The sequence below is a fragment of the Gracilinanus agilis genome, chromosome 4 (assembly GCF_016433145.1).
Source record: "Gracilinanus agilis isolate LMUSP501 chromosome 4, AgileGrace, whole genome shotgun sequence".
In the NCBI taxonomy this organism is placed as follows: domain Eukaryota; kingdom Metazoa; phylum Chordata; class Mammalia; order Didelphimorphia; family Didelphidae; genus Gracilinanus; species Gracilinanus agilis.
The window spans coordinates 383,038,601-383,054,834 of record NC_058133.1 but is presented as its reverse complement, the minus strand read 5'-3'; the positions used below and the strand labels follow the sequence as shown (position 1 = coordinate 383,054,834).

Below are 16,234 nucleotides of genomic sequence, written 5' to 3'. Positions count from 1 at the left end.
AGATATCAAAATTTATATATATTTTAAGTCTTTGGGACATTTTCTGCACACTGGTTGAGTGGGGGAAGATAGTCAGCTTCTCCTTCATTAAGGGGTCTGAGGTACTGAATATAGCCCTTTTGGTACCTGTTGACATCCCTTACCACAATACTTTTTATAATTGCTAAGTTCTGTAACTACTATTTTAAGGAGAAAACACTACAAGAAACAAGAAAAAAAACACAATTTAAATACTGTAGAGATGTAGTCAGAATAATACAAGATTCAATATTAAAAGAATGGAAGTCAGGAAACATAATATTTCAAAGATCAAATGAACTATGTCTAAAACCAAGGATAACAGACCCAGAGAAGCTGAGCATAATTACACAAAAGAGAAAATGGATATTTAATGAATTACCAACTATTGCCTATTTAAAAAAAACACTTTATTTTCCATCTTAGAATCAATACTGTGTATTGGTTCCAAAGCAGAAGAATGATAAGAGTTAGGCAAGAGGAATTAAGTGACTTGCAAGGGTCATATAATTAGGAAGCCTCAGAATTCAGATCTGAGCCCAGTACCACCCATTTCTGGGCCTGGATTTCAATCTACTGAGCCATCTAGTCCCATAATCTACTAACTATTAACAAGTATTCTTGGGGAAAAAAAACAGAACTCAGTAGAAAATTTGATCTGCAAAAATCATAAGGTAAACATGAAAGACCAATTATGAGGGACCTGACAAGGTCAAATTGTTTACTTCTCATATGGGAATATGTTATCTATAACTCTTAGGAATGAGATTATTACTTGGATAGTTTGAAAGAGCGTATATAGATAGAAGGCTCCAGGTCAAGTTGAATATAATGGAATTAACTAAAAATAGCAATAAAATGGGGTAGGAATAGGTAAAATAGAACAATTACCTCATATAAAAGAGTTATGAGTGGAAGAACTGTCAGAGAAAGAGATGAAGGAGGGGAAGGCTGATAGTACCAGAATACTATTTTCATCTGATCTCCTTTAAAGGGGGAGTAACATATACAACTAGAAGGATAAAAGTTTTCTTAACAGACAGAGAAGCAGGAGAGTGAGAGGATAGGGTAAGGGAAGGACTAAGAGTTCCCTTAAGGGACTAAGAGAAGAGGGTATAGATTAAGAGAAAAGAGGTCAATGGGATAAGAAAGGGGAGGGAGTCCTAGAAAGGAGTACTTGTCAAGAAAGAAAAGGGAAAGGGAAAGGGATAGAGAGGGTCTTTCAGGACAAGATAAGAGAGGGGTTCTTAGGAGGGAAATCATCTTAAAAAATAAAAGGAGATGATGGGATAAAAAAAGGGATATTTGGAAGGGTAGGTAGAATAAGAATTAGAAGGTAAGAGGGAAGGGTCCAGGGATGGACTCTTAGAAGAGTGGGTTGATTTAGAACTAGAAAGGCAAGGTAAGAGGATAAGGAAAAGCTTATAAGAATGGAAAGGAATTGTAGAGGTAGTGAACCCAAAAAATGGGACATTTTAGGAGGAATACATCAAAAGGAGAGAAAGAAAGACAGTAAGGGAAAATAGAATGTTGGAAAATATCCAACTATTCATTATGGTCTTGAATGTAAATAGAATGAATTTGCCCATAAAACTGAAATAGGTATATCAAAAAACAAAACCTAACATCATGTTGTTTACAAGAAACACAGTTTAAAAATCAGATACATCTAGAGTAAAAAGAAAGGGCTGGAGTAGAATATACTTTGCCTCAGCTGATGCAAAAAAAACAAGGGTAGTAATCATGACAAAGTTAAAACTAAAATACATATCAAAAAAGAAAAATAAGTAAACTACATTATGTTACAAGATACAATATATAATGAAGCTTTATCAATATTAAACCTATATGTATCAAATGCTATAGCAAACAAACACATTTATAAAGGAGTTACAGATGGAAATTGAATTTTTGAAAAATAATCACATTGAGAAATTTAAATTTCCCCCTTTTGCATCTGCAGATGATATGATAGTATATGTGGAAAATCCTACAGATTCAACTAAAAAGAGAGTTGAGACTATCAATAATTTTTGGTAAAGTAGCATATGTATGCTACTTTACAAACCATTAGCATTTTTATAGATTACTAACAAAATTCTGCAAGAAGAGATAGGATATACTTCATTTAAAATAACCACAAATAGAATAAAATACCTGGTAGTATATCTGACAAAATAAACCTTGAATATGAACATAATTATAAAACACTTTTTAACACGAAGTCAGAACTAAATAATTGGAGAGATATTATTCATGGATGGGTAGAACCAATGTACTTAAAATGACAGTCCTACCTAAAACTAATTTACTTATTCAATGACATCCCAATCAAATTATTTAAAAAAGTTATCTTACTATACTGGAAACATAATAATCAAAATTAATTTAGAGGAACAAAAGATTAAGAATTTCAAAAGAATTAATGAAAAATGTAAAGAAAAGAGGTCTAGCAACACCAGATTTTAAACTGTATTATAGAGCAGTAATTATAAAAAATATTTAGTATTAGCTAAAAAATAGAAAAGTAGAAGAGTGGAAAAGAACAAACATACAAGAAAAAGTAGTAAAATATTATAGTAACCTTGTATTTGATAAAAGCATAGATCTAGACTTTGGGGAAAAGAAATCATTATTTGGTAAAAATTTCTGGGACAACTGGAAACCAGTTTGGCAAAAATATCTCACACCATTCACTAAGATAAGATTAAAATGGATATATGATTTAGACATAAAAGGCGATATCATAAGCAAATTTGAAGAACAGGGAATGTATAACCTTTTAGATATATGGATAGGAGAGGAATTTATGAGTAGACAGGAAATGGAGAATATTTGAGATGTAAAATGGATAATTTTGAGTACATTAAATCAAAGTTTTTTTTGCCAAGATTAGTAGGAAAGAAGAAAATTGGAAGAACTTTTTCCTATAGTCGCTTAGACAGAGATCTCATATCTAAAATGTTAGATAATTTTGTAAAATTCATAATAAAAACCATCCCTCAAGTGACAAATAAGCAAAAGATATGAATAGACTATTTTCAGATGAAGAAATCAAAGTCATGTATAGGTATATGAAAAAATGCTCTAAATCAGTACTGATTAGAGAAATACAAGCCAAAACAATTCTGAGGTATCATCTCACACCCATCAAATTGGCTAAAATGGCAAAAGGGCAAAATGACAAATGTTGGGAGAGATGTGAAAAAATGGAGACACTAATACATAGTTGGTGGAATTGTGAACTGATCCAATCATTTTGGAGAGTAATTTGGAATTATGCTCAGAGAGTTATAGCACAGTGAATATCCTTAGATCCAGGAATAGTATTGCTGTTTTCCAAGAAAATCAAAGGAAAAAGGAAAAGAACCTCTATGTTCCAAAATATTTAAAGCAGTTCTCTTTGTGACGGCAAAGACCTGGAAATCGATTGGATGTCCATCAACTAGGGAATGACTAAACAAATTGCGGTATATGATTGTGATGGAATACTACTGCACCATAAGAAATGATGAGCAGATATATATTTTTTAAACTTGGAAAGAACTGCATGAGATGATGAAGAGTGAAATGGTAGAACCAGGGCAACATACAGCTACAGATTTAATATTTGAAAATTAACATGTACATGTTTACTTCCTGAACTGAAAAAAGGAAACAAAAGATATTATAGTTATCTACATATCTGTTTGCCAAATCATGCCTTCTATGGTGCAGGGATGAAAGGGATGAGCAGAGATGCTTGGAAATAAATTCTACTAAGTTTAAATTTTAAAAAAAAATTAAAGAACAGTTGGTGATTCTAAGAGGCCAGATGCAGAGAGTGTATCTCAGGCAAGTTAGCCTGGAACTCAAAGTAGGACTTTTATTAAGAGGAACAGAAAAGGATTTCACTGTAACACCTTTTCTACTCCCTTGCAGTCAGCATTCTACTTATCCTCCACTGCCTCCTAGGGGCAGTGGATGTGAAGACCTAAAGGCTAGAAATGGAATGATGGCAAGTTTAGAAAATACCAACTAGACTATTGTAGTTCAAAATGAATAATAAGGCTAGAATCAGATTATGAAGGACCTTTAATGCCAAACTAAAGATATTATATTTTACCTGGAAGACATTGGGCAGTAGTTTTGCAAAGCTTTGAACAATGAAGGAGAAGAGTAGAAGGGTCAGTTTTAAGTCAGAGTTCCCAATTTGGTGGGGGCCAGCTAGGTGACTCAATGGATAGAGAAGTGGACCTGGAATCAGGAGCACCTGAATTCAAACTCAGCCTCAGACACTTTCTAGCTGTTTGACCTTGGGCAAGTCACTTAACCCTGTATACCTCTGTTCCCTTGTCTATAAAATCAGCTGGAGAAGGAAATGGCAAACCATTCAATATCTTTGCCAAGAAAACCTCAAATGGAGTTACAAAGGATCAGGCATGATTGAAATAATTAAAAAATATTAACTTGGGAGTCCAAGAACTTTTAAAAATATCTTGATAACTATATTTCCATATAATTTCCTTTATGGTCTTGTTCATTTTATTTTATGCATTTAAAAACATTATTCTGGGAAGGGATTCATAGGCTTTACCAGACTGCTAGAGGAGTCCATCACACTAAAAAAGGTTAAGCACTTCTTGTCTTGAGCTTAAATTTATGGTGCTGCAAAAAGCAAACTGTGTTCCCCATGATAAAGAAAAATGTGGAGTCTGAATTTGGAGTCAGAGGTCTTGGGTTTGCATCTCAGTGTTTCCATTTGCTCCCCTTGTGACCTTGAGCAAGATATTTAATCTCTTTAGGACTCAGTTTCCTCCTCTGTAAAATGAGGAAGTTGAACTAAATGGCCTCTAAGATCTCTTCTATCTCTAAATCTATGATCCTATTTTAGCCTCTCAGCATTTTATTGGTTTGATTGTTGTGGTTGTTTTGTTTTTGTTTTTGTTCTTCGAACTTAATATTTTACCTAGTTTTAAAATGTTCTTCTTACAATGCCATCAAGGGAAACTCTAGGTCCAAAACAAACAAACAAACAAAAAAAAAACCAACACCTTTTCCTTTGTCCTTGTCCAAAATGCCAAACCCTAGCAGTAGAGTTATGCAAGATTTCCCTTTGGAAACTTAGAATTATAGAGTCAGTTTCAGAACTGGGAAAAGTCTTTAAGGATTTTCAAATCCAACCCTCTCATTTTATGCCTAAGTAAATTGAGGCCAAGAAAATGAACAAATGGACAAAAAAACATTTATTAAGCACTTAATATATTCCATGCCCTGTACAAAGTGTTAGGTATTATAATATGATATGTCCCTCAAATCTTATTGCACCTTTAAGACATCATATAATTATGTTTTATATATATTATGTTATAATATTGTATAATACATTATGTATTTTAGTACCTGTTAATATATTGTACAATCTATATTATGTAAGAATATACATATATTGATATTATAATATCTAACACATTAAATAATATGTAATTGTATTATATAGTTATATATTATAAAAGCTTTAAGGTATCATTAAAGCTTAAAGCTGCCCCAAGGAAGGCTTTTGGAACCCTCTGTAGAAATGAACACAGTCCCTCTTCTCAAGGAATTTAAATTTTAGTGGAGAGAAGACAGTAAATAAAGGGGAGTGGGGGCCATTGCTTTGGTAATATTGACCTGATTTTTGTGTTCACTGCCAGAGTTGGCAATCAAGAAGATGTTGAGAAGAGGCAGGGGAGGAGAGGGACAATGGAATTTAGAGAAGGGTATATGCAAAGTAGCATGAATGTGTCTGAGTCCAGGTTGGCTGTGGCAAATGTTCACCAGTAAGAAGCCTAGAGAAACCCAAGAAAAGTGAAGAGTCCTAGCTCCTTATGTCCACACCTTAGTTAATGCACCTGCTGACTCGTAGGGCATTGTAATTTCTACCATGTCTTGATGACTCCTTTTATAAGTAGTCCTTTACCTAAGATATCCTGGACTATCACAGAATGACAGAACTATAGAATTCCTGTAGAATGGATGTCAGCTGCCATTCAGACCCATCAATAACCAAAAGGAATCCTCCCTGTAACATACCTGCCAAATGATTCTCCAGACTCTATTTGAAGACCTCCAAATACCTTAAAGCTTTTATAATATATAACTATATAATACAATTACATATCCACCATTTCCTTTTTAGACAATTCTCATTGTAAGAAAGTTTTTACTTACTTAAAGCTTGATAAACTTTCCTTTTGGCAACTTGCCCTCATTGCTCTTGGTTCTGCTCTCTGGGACCAAACCAAACAAAGTCTCATGCCTCTGTTGTATAATAGCCCGTCACATGCTTGAGGAGAGCTCTTGTGTGTCTCATCCCTGCCCTCATCCTTGTCATCTCTTCTTCAAGAAAATATCCTCAGTTCTTTCTCCTTGTCCTCATACAGCATGGCCTCAAGGCCCTTTTCCCACCACTGGATATTCTCTGTTTTCAGTGTCCTTTTTTAAACTATGGTGCCCAGCGTTGAATATTATTTTCTAGATGTGTTCCAGACAAAAGAGAGAAGAGAAGGGTTACCATGAACTTTTTCCTGAAAGTAATGTCTATCTTAATGTCCCTCACTTTATTTAGTTGACCATATTCTTCTTCTTGTGACATTTATAAAAATAGAAACACATATATCCTCTTAAATTCAGTGAACCCAAGTCTCGATTTCCTCAAGTCATAATTATATCTGTCTTTAATACTTCGTGGAGTCTTTGTGAGGGTCTTACAAGGCACTATATGTAAGGCAAGGAGAGAGAATTGACCTATTCATATGCACTGTCACAGGATTGACCAGAAGATTGCCAAACCCACATGGAGGAGGGGAGGTACATGGTAGTACTTTGTAACTATGAACTATGAATTACTATTACAAGTAGTAATCATCATCATCATCATCATCATTATAGCTTTTTTCCTCTAACATGTTTACAGAAAGGGTGGATGATGTGAAAGTAAATATAGACCAGAGCTGTTCATTTGACTCCATTGTTCTAATTTCACACAACATTTAATGTGGATGAACCAAATTTTACCTTTTCCCTGCTTCCCCTGCCTGTATTCATGTTCTCATTCAATATTGTGTTGTGTCGTGGGATTAATGAGCTAACATAATTAAATCTGATGTATTGAATTGCTTTTTCTAATCTCTAATGCTTTGGAAACTGTATTATATATATTGCTTAAGGCTAGAGTTCGGATCAGGAACAATATTTGCCTCATAATCTAACCATGGTGCACCTCTCTCCTAAGATAACTATAAAGTATTGTGGCTACTAAGGAGATAGATGTGATCTATCTAATGAGTTCATCCAGATATTTTTGTTGTTGTCCAGTTGTATCTGACTCTTTGTGATCCCATTTAGGGTTTTCTTGGCAAATATATTGGAGAGGTTTGCCATTTGCTTCTCCAACTCATTTGCCTTATGAGGAAACTGAGACAAACATTGTTAAGTATACAGAACTAAAAAATCCACGTGTCCTAAATTCAGTTTTAATTCTGTATTATAGAATAGTTTGCTTAGAGACTACCCAAATTCAGCTACCGTTCTCTGTGCTTTGAAGTTTTCTGTAAGTGAAACAATTTGTACTTTATCAATTTTTTATCCTTAAGATTATCTGCTTTTATAGAATGACAAATAGCTTCAACTGGGTAGCTTGTGTCATAATTATCTGACCATTTTGGTGAATGCCTTTCAGAAAATAAAACTTTTTAATTTTACACTGTCAATATAAATATATATGTCCTTCGTTGCAGCTATCACTGAAAAGAAGAGGAAGTAAAGATTTGCAAAAATCTGAAAAAAAGTCACAGCAGACTCCCACAGAGGTAAGTTGATACAAAATGCAATCATCACAACACTTCCTGGTAACACAATCAAGAGTTCTGTTTGGATGTTCTGATACTTCCTCATTAATTACTAACATTGAAATAGCTGTCATTAATTAATCTGTAAATTCTAGGTTTATTCATATATTTATTAAATAAACTGGAGAAATCTCTTTCCTATAAGCTTTTTCTCATTTTTTCCTTCTTTATATCAAGCCCCCAATCTCTTAGGCATAAGTAAATTTCATAATTAACTGGCTATCTAATGTATAAAATAGTAGTAAATAATAAAACAAGGCTACAAATAATGACTTACTGTGTATCAGATATGAGAAAGCTTGAGTCACTATCACTGTTACTGTGAACCTCAGTTCTGGAAATACAAGCCCACATTCAGCTTTCTCAGAAGGCTAATTAAATTCTCTTCCCTTTTTTTCTTCCATAAAGTAAGAGTAATATAAATGTTCTGTTCTGGAAAGATGTTATCTTATTCTCTTCTTTCTTTGTGCTATTAATAGTATCTCTAGAATGACAATTCACCTACCATTCTCCAAGATTCCATTGCCTCTTAAAGATGCATCAGTAGTTTGTAGGAGAGGGTATTGAAACTGGTCTTATATATGTTTATATGTAGGCACAGATATAGAGTATTGAAACTGGTCTTATATATGTTTATATGTAGGCACAGACATATATGGCCCTAACAGAAATATTTAATTAGTATATACCTGAATGTTTGTATTACTATATCATACAATTCAGTGAGTCACAATTTTGGAGTTGGAAAAGACCTCAGAGATCATATGTGACCTAGAATCCCCTTCTATTATCCACATACACTCATCTAGCCATTACTTGAAGACTCAGGGTAAAACCATTTTCCCCCAAGGCATTCCATTCCACTTATATGTACCAATTGAGAATTTTTCCTTTTATCCAGTATAAATCTGCCTGTTTTGCAATTTGTAGCCATTATTCATAATCCTCTCTCCTCACCTTGGGAGAAATCTAGTTCCTATTTCATATAACACTATATAATATAATATACATAATTATATAAAATAAAAAATATAATATAATGCAGCTATAATGTTTTCAAGTCCTTTCTTCTCTGGGTTAATTATTTCTATTTTCTTCAGCTGGTCTTCCCCTGGCTTGAAGCCCATCTTTATCTTGGTTGCCCCCCACTGGGTAATCTCTAGCTTAACAAAGTATTTTCTGAAATGTGACTCTTAGAAGTGAGCATAGTGTTTCTGATATGCACTGTCACCTTCCACATTCTGGACACTTTAAATCAGGTTGAAATAGCATTAACCATAAATCATAATTGGTTTATTTTTAATTCAATTCAATAAACATTTTTTAAAAAACCTACTTTCCATCTTAGAATCAATTCTGTGTATTAGTTCCAAAGCAGAAAGGTGGTAAGGTGGTATGGGCTAGGCAATGAGGTTTAAATAACTTACCCAGGGTCACATAGCTAGTAAGGGTCTAGGGTCAGATTTGAACCCAGCGTCTCTCATCTCTAGACCTGACTCTCAATCCAGTGAGTCTCCTAGCTACCCCCTCAGTAAACATTTTTATTAAGTTCCTGCTGGGTACCAGGCACTATGCTAAACCATAAGAGAGATACAAGTAAGGAAAAAAAGTCTCTGTCCTCAGTGAGTTTACAATCTAGTGGGGGAAGACAACAAACAAAAGAAAGCTGGAAAGCTGGCTAGAGTGGGGAGACAACAGGGCATAATCACAGGAAGCATCTTATTCATGGAGCTGAAACCAAGCAGAGCTGCAGATGGAGGCCGAGATCTTTATCAAACAGCCTGATGGGTATCCACACCTCTTCTATCTTATATTCATTTGAGAAATATGTTTTCTTTAAATATTATTGATTTTTGCTTCTCTTCTTCCAAATTATCCTATTCTTCACTTTGTATTTGCATTCTCAATCATTTGTTCTCTGTGTCTACTGAAACTTGCCATTGTGTATTCACAGTTTTCTATTCTGCCAGTTATTTCTGCTGTGCAGGCCATAAATTCTGCTCTCATAATTCTCATTTCTCTCTTAAGCCAGTCAGGAGCAACATATTGTGACTGTACTCTTCTCAAAACACACAGTGTCCTCTACATCGACAGATGCTGAACCATTTTCCTTTGTTTTTTGGTATTTATTCGTAGATATCTGAATTTGTTTAAATAGATTTGGAAGCCATATTCCTTTCTGCTATTAACATTTTCCCTGTTGGTTTATCTGCTTATGTGCAAGGTCTTTATGGTGTTTTCTTCCAATATCTTAAGTATTTTCAGTCTTTTTAAAAAAAATCATTATCCCTCCCTTTTCTTCTCCTTTCTTCCTACTCCTGGTGGTTTCCTTTAGAACTGTATTTCAGAGCCTTTTGGACTCCTTCAAAGCTAGGCAATTCAGTTCACCAGCCTAGATCTCTGCCCCTGATTTTGGGGGGGTAATAGAACTGGTTCCATCTGGATGCTGAGCTCTTTCCTTCAGGCTTAGTGGAGTGCTACACAGCTCCCCCAAAACACAATGTCCTGCCAGGTTCCTTCTGTTCCTCAATTCTCTGGCTCAGCAATACAGAGAGTTCTGCCACACTGCTGTTGTCACAGTCTGAACAGTTTCTGCCTTGGAGTTTGGATCTCAAGACAGTGTCAAAGAGGAGGTGGGAGTTAGGGTTGTGAGGTTGTATCCTTTTGCATGCTCAAAGAGTTGGATTGACTAGTGCAGCCTTGCTGCCCAGATCCTGGTGAATGGTAGGGGACAGGTGCTGAATGAAGGTATGATAGGTATTAGTTCATGGAGTCTTAACCCCAATTACCTAATCTTTACCATTCTTCTGTCTTTAAAAAAAAAAAAAAGGAATCTTTGGTTTCTTGTTTTCCCAAATCAGGATCTCTGAGATGCAATTTTTATTTTGGAGAGGTGCAAGAGGCTGTTTGGATCAGAGAAAATGTTTAGCCCTTTATCTCATACATGTGATCACATCTTGTGATCTTGTAAGGTTAATTATTGAATCCAAATAGAACTTTATGTTTATCTCTATTAAATTTCACCCAATTTCCCTAATGTAAGTAAAGTAAGTGGTTTGTTGCTAAAGTAACAAACAGATCTGTCAAGAGTTTTAGAGCCATGGTTCTGTCATCTAACCATCCTTTTCAACTCTGAGTCATCTCTATATCATATAAGCATTCCATGTTTGCCTTTGTCCATTTCATTGATTAAAATACTAAATTGCAAAATGAAAGGAATATCCTTAATATCTACTAGTTACTTCCCTCCAAGAGGTATTAGCTTACTAATCACTAGTCTTTGAATCCAGTCATTCAATAAGTTCTGAATCTACCTTCCAGAACTATTTTCTAGCCTATATTTTTTCCATTTTGTCCACAGAAATAGTATGAAAGATTGTGAAATGATTACAGAAATCTAAGGAGACTGTCTACATACCTCAGATGATCTAACAACCTAATAATTTTACCCAAAAAAATTAAATTAGTCTGACATGATATGTTCTCAGTGAATAGCAATGATAACAATAGCTCACCTTAAGATTTCCAAAACATTTTTACACACATCATCTCTTGTAATCCTAATAGCAAACACTGTAGGTAAGAATTATGAATATCTTCATTTTACAGAGGAAGACATTGGGATTTTTAGAGATTTATGTAATTCCCCTAGAGCTGCATGACCAATAAGTACCTGAGACATGATTTAAACCCAATTCTTTCTAACCTTAGGTTCCATACTAGCCACTGTTGCTTCCACTTCTAGATAATAACTTCATTTAGTGACTTATAGCACCCCTTAATGATTTACATCACCCCTCAATGTCACGTGCAAGACTCCAGAACATGCTTCCTTCCATATTCTAATGTTCACATCCCTAATTAAACTACCAAATTATGATCAGATATTTCCTTGAAACAGAAATGCAAAATAAAGGACAAAAATTTTTTTTTAACAAAAAGCAAGCATCCTTGACATATATTTCCCAATCACAAAGGACAAATGATCATGAGCACTGCTTGTCCTTTCCCAATACTGATAAATTAGCATGAGTCTAGGGGATCAGGGAAAGGAGAGTAAGTGATTTGCCCATAAAATGAACATATTTGGAACATAGTAATCTTTCAGAAGTAGACTGTCTAGTGAGTCCTCTGTATTCTTCACTTGCTGTTTCCCAGCCATGGAACGATGAAGCCTCAAAAGGCTGCCAAAGTACTGTTGGATCAGAGCTCAGTGTTCTAGCACCAGTCTGAGCAGGGCTAGGATCAGATATCAAAATATGGCGACATCAATGTCAGAAACACTAACATGAGCATGAATAGGGATGGGGAGGAGGGACATCTCAAGTTCTACCAGCTTCAACAGGAGGAGAATCTGTCCAGGAGAAGCCTCCTTGCCTTCTCTACCATTCCATCCTCCTTTTATTCATGACTCTTTAACGTTCTCCAAAATCCCTTCAGCACATCTCCCAGCCTTCTTATTTGGCTTCCTTAGAAAGGCATCATCTATTTAACTCTCCAAATAGCTAATAATAGCAAGCATTATAATGCTTCAAGATTTGCAAAGCATTTTACAGATATTATTTCAAGTTATCTTCACAATCAATTGTAAGATAGTTATCCTAACTGTACTGTTATCCTCATTTTGCAGATGAGGAAAGAGAGACAGACAGTAACTTGTCCAGGGTCACACAGTGGTAGATGTGCCTGGGGCTAGATTCAGACTCAGTTCTTTCTGACTCCAAGTCCAGCAATCTCTCTACTCTGTTGCCTAGCTGTCTCATACAAAATTATGTAAAAAATGGAGCTTTGAAAATAACATGTCATTGTCGCAACCTGGGGTGTGTTCTTAGAAACACATTTTAGAATTATGCCAAGAATTAACTCAAACTTACTGTCCTATAGTTTATAATCTATATTTTTCCACCATGTTTCACCTCCAGGGTTAAACAGTTTCCTAATATATAGTTTTAACATATAATACAGTTCAGCCTTTTTTATCTGTTATCTCCTCCTTTTATTTATTCCACACTATTTAAATAATTTGTGTCTATTTCAAGATATGTGTGTGTTTGTGTGTACATATACCCACCAGGTTTATGTGCAGGTGCTAAATACAGGTCACATCCCTCCAAATTTCAGTGATGACTATGAGGTTAAATTTGTCCCTTATGTTAATATCTCTAGTTCACTATTTTTATTAAACATAGTTTGGGACTTCAATATCTGAGGCCATAGGCTTCACTACTGATTTGTTTCTTGGATTTTCTCCTATGAATTTCTGAATGACTCAACTGCTATTCCTTCTCCTACATTGTAGCTAAACTCATTAGTATCTGCTTTAGCGTGTACATGTGGACAATTTTTCCATCTCACCTTTCCTCTATAAATGAAAGATTTTTTAGTAAGATTTATAAGGATCTATATATGTATATATACATTATATATAATTTTTTGCCAGTTCTTGTTATGTATATACTTTAAATTTATTTTATACATTATGAAGAGTCCCTGAATTTTTATAGCTTCCTTATAAAAAAAAAGTGAGTATATTTACAAAGGTAGAATTTTTTCCCCATTACCGAGCAAAATTTCTACAAAATTAAATTGATTTCACATAAGTGATTCAAATCTAGTTGTTTTCCATTAGCTTATTTTTATACCTTTTTTTTACTGCTTTCCATTATCTTATTTCTATACTTTCTTAAATTTATCTTCAGAGCTATTGCTTTTCCTGACATACATTCCTTACTTCTCCTGGCCTGAGAGTTTTTATTTTAAGATCATTTTCTCTTTTCCCTTTCTTTTTAATGAAACCATATAGAGCAAATTTTGGTTAACTAGCTTCAGATGTCTTTGGCATATTTGGCGCAGCTATGTGACAGTGCACTGGCTAAAGTGCTGGACCTGTCAGGAAGATTCTTCTCTTTGAATTCAATTCTGACCTTAGACACTTAATAGTCCTGTGACCCTGAGCAAATCACTTAACCTTGTTTACTTCAGTTTCCTCATTTGTAAAATGAGCTGGAGAAGGAAATGGCAAACAATTCCAGTATTTTTGCCATGAAAATCCAAAATAGGGTCACCAAGAGTCGGACACAAATGAACAACAAACACAAGTAACTGAAAGGTAATTTGAGGATAAGGTACTGATGACTAGGAGGATAGAATCAAGGGACACATCACATAGGAAGACTCATGAATTGCGTAACTAGCATTTGGGCCCTCTCATCTCTGTTTTAAACTGAGATCATTAAAGGTAAAGTACTCTTCAGAACATCAAGCCCCTTTTCTACTTAGTGTCAAATTTCCTAAAAAATGAATTTACACCAGTGGTTCTTACAGAAAAAGCTACATTTTTTTTATAGAGAAAGGTGGTATTTTTCATTTTACATGCCATAGCTTTTACTCTTTATTGCACAAAAACCCTATCAATCTTAACTCAATCATTTTCCTTTTCACAAATATTTTCCAGTTTTTATGTATATCCAAAGGAATGTCCATTAACTTCTATATTCTTATAAACTGACATAAAGTGGTTGGCTTTGTAGATCAGCTTAGAGCAGGAAGGATTTTCATCTCAACACCTTTTCTCAAAATTCAGTTGAAATTCCCATAGCATTCTCCTTCTTGTTAAATACAAAGTACCATGTCCTTATATATCATTTCCCTTAAATAAGATTACTTTTTTCAGTTGGGTATTGAGGAAGATACCTGACCTTTGTCCTTCCTCAGTTCACATTCATGAATTCATAATTTACACATTTCATTTATCTTTTGAACATCCTATATATATATGTTAAACTAAAATTCACTCTTAATGTGGCTATTTCTCTCCCTTTTTATCTTACTTTCTCTCTTTTTCCCTCCCCTTTCTCTTTTCCCTTTCATGCTCCCTCTCATTCCCTTCTCCTCTTTTGAACAATAGGAAGAAACTTAAATCCATTCTATTTTAAGCAATAATTTTCTCTCTTCATATTTAGCCTTTTTAAAACTAAATTTATATCCAATTTTTCTTCTCCATCAGTGAAAATCTGAGATCAATATAAAGAACACTAGATCTCTGACCTTCAGTAGTGTTATGCAATTTGTATTATATGTTCCTATTTTAAGTTGCCCTTTATACAGTCATGCTTTATTCATTTAAAAATGTTCTTTAAAACTTTCTTTGGAAATATTATTTTCCTTCCTATTTAGACTGCTTTCTTTCCGACCTCTTCCACCACTTTTCTCAGGTTCTGTTATCTACCCTACTGGTCCACCTCCTACACTACTGATTTCGTCCTTACTGTTGGACTTGTTATCACTGATAGTGAGCCTATTACCTACTTTTTTTTTTTCCTTTAGCCCTTCTATTTCTCTAAAAGTTCTTATAAGACTCATATAATGCTGTTTTTGTTAAGGTAGAATCAACTTCTTTTCTTTCTTCATCAAGAGATATCTTTTCCCTGTTTCCTACGTTGGATCTTTTTTCCTTCCTGTAAAGAGATTATAACTGGTGAAAGAGAGCTCAGATTTGCAGTTGAATCCCAGACCATAATAAAGGTTTCCAAAAGTGTGTTATATTTGTATTATTCATTTAATATTCAAAACAACCTTGTGAAATACTGCTATTATTATCCCCATTTTGAAGATTAAAAAACTGAGTGGTTAAATGTCTTTCTTAGGGTCACAAAGCAAGTAAATGTCCAAGGCAGAATTCTAATTCAGGTCTTCTTGGATCCATATCCAATAATCTGTATACTATTCCACTTAACTTCCTCTTTTAGTTTGTTGAGTCATTTCAATCATGTCCAACACTTCATGACCCCATTTGAGGTTTTCTTGGCATAGATACTAGAGTAATTTGCCATTTCCTTTTCTAGTAACTTTTACAGAGGAAGAAACTGAGTCAAACAGGGTTAAGTGACTTTCCATGGGTCACATAGCTAATAAGTGTCTGAGACTGGATTTGATCTCAAACCCTCCTAACTCCAAACCCAGGGCTCTATCCACTATGTCACTTAGATGCCTCCTATTCTAATGTAGTTGAGTTTTGTTGTTGCTATTTTTTTCACTTTCTTATAAGTCTTTCATTTTCTTAACTCTTCAAGGGCAGGGAGGAAAAGCAATTAGAACCCCCACTCTCATCTGCTACTACTAATCTTAGTCTGGCTTCTAACAACCAGTCTTCTAGGGGTGGGAGGGGTTGATACTGCAAATATTGTTATTCCCACATTTTAAAGATGAGGAAACATAAATCCAGAAAAGAAAATAACAGTTGCTTACAATACCAAATACATTAAAGAAATTTCACTTTATTTTCCCCAGAAGTCTAGAGTTTGCCCCTTAGTAAATTCCGTGATAGCTTTCAGAGTGAGATTTTC

The 16,234-nt window shown here is 34.6% G+C and overlaps 1 protein-coding gene across 2 annotated transcripts in view; it reads left to right on the top strand.

Moving 5' to 3' along the window:
• SOGA3 (SOGA family member 3) overlaps positions 1-16,234 on the top strand; it is a 41,007-nt gene that overhangs the window by 20,560 nt on the left and 4,213 nt on the right. For both annotated transcript variants that reach the window (XM_044676946.1, XM_044676945.1), the window contains exon 5: positions 7,779-7,850. In XM_044676946.1, coding sequence (XP_044532881.1) covers positions 7,779-7,850 — 72 coding nt within the window. The remainder of the gene's footprint in view (positions 1-7,778; positions 7,851-16,234) is intronic.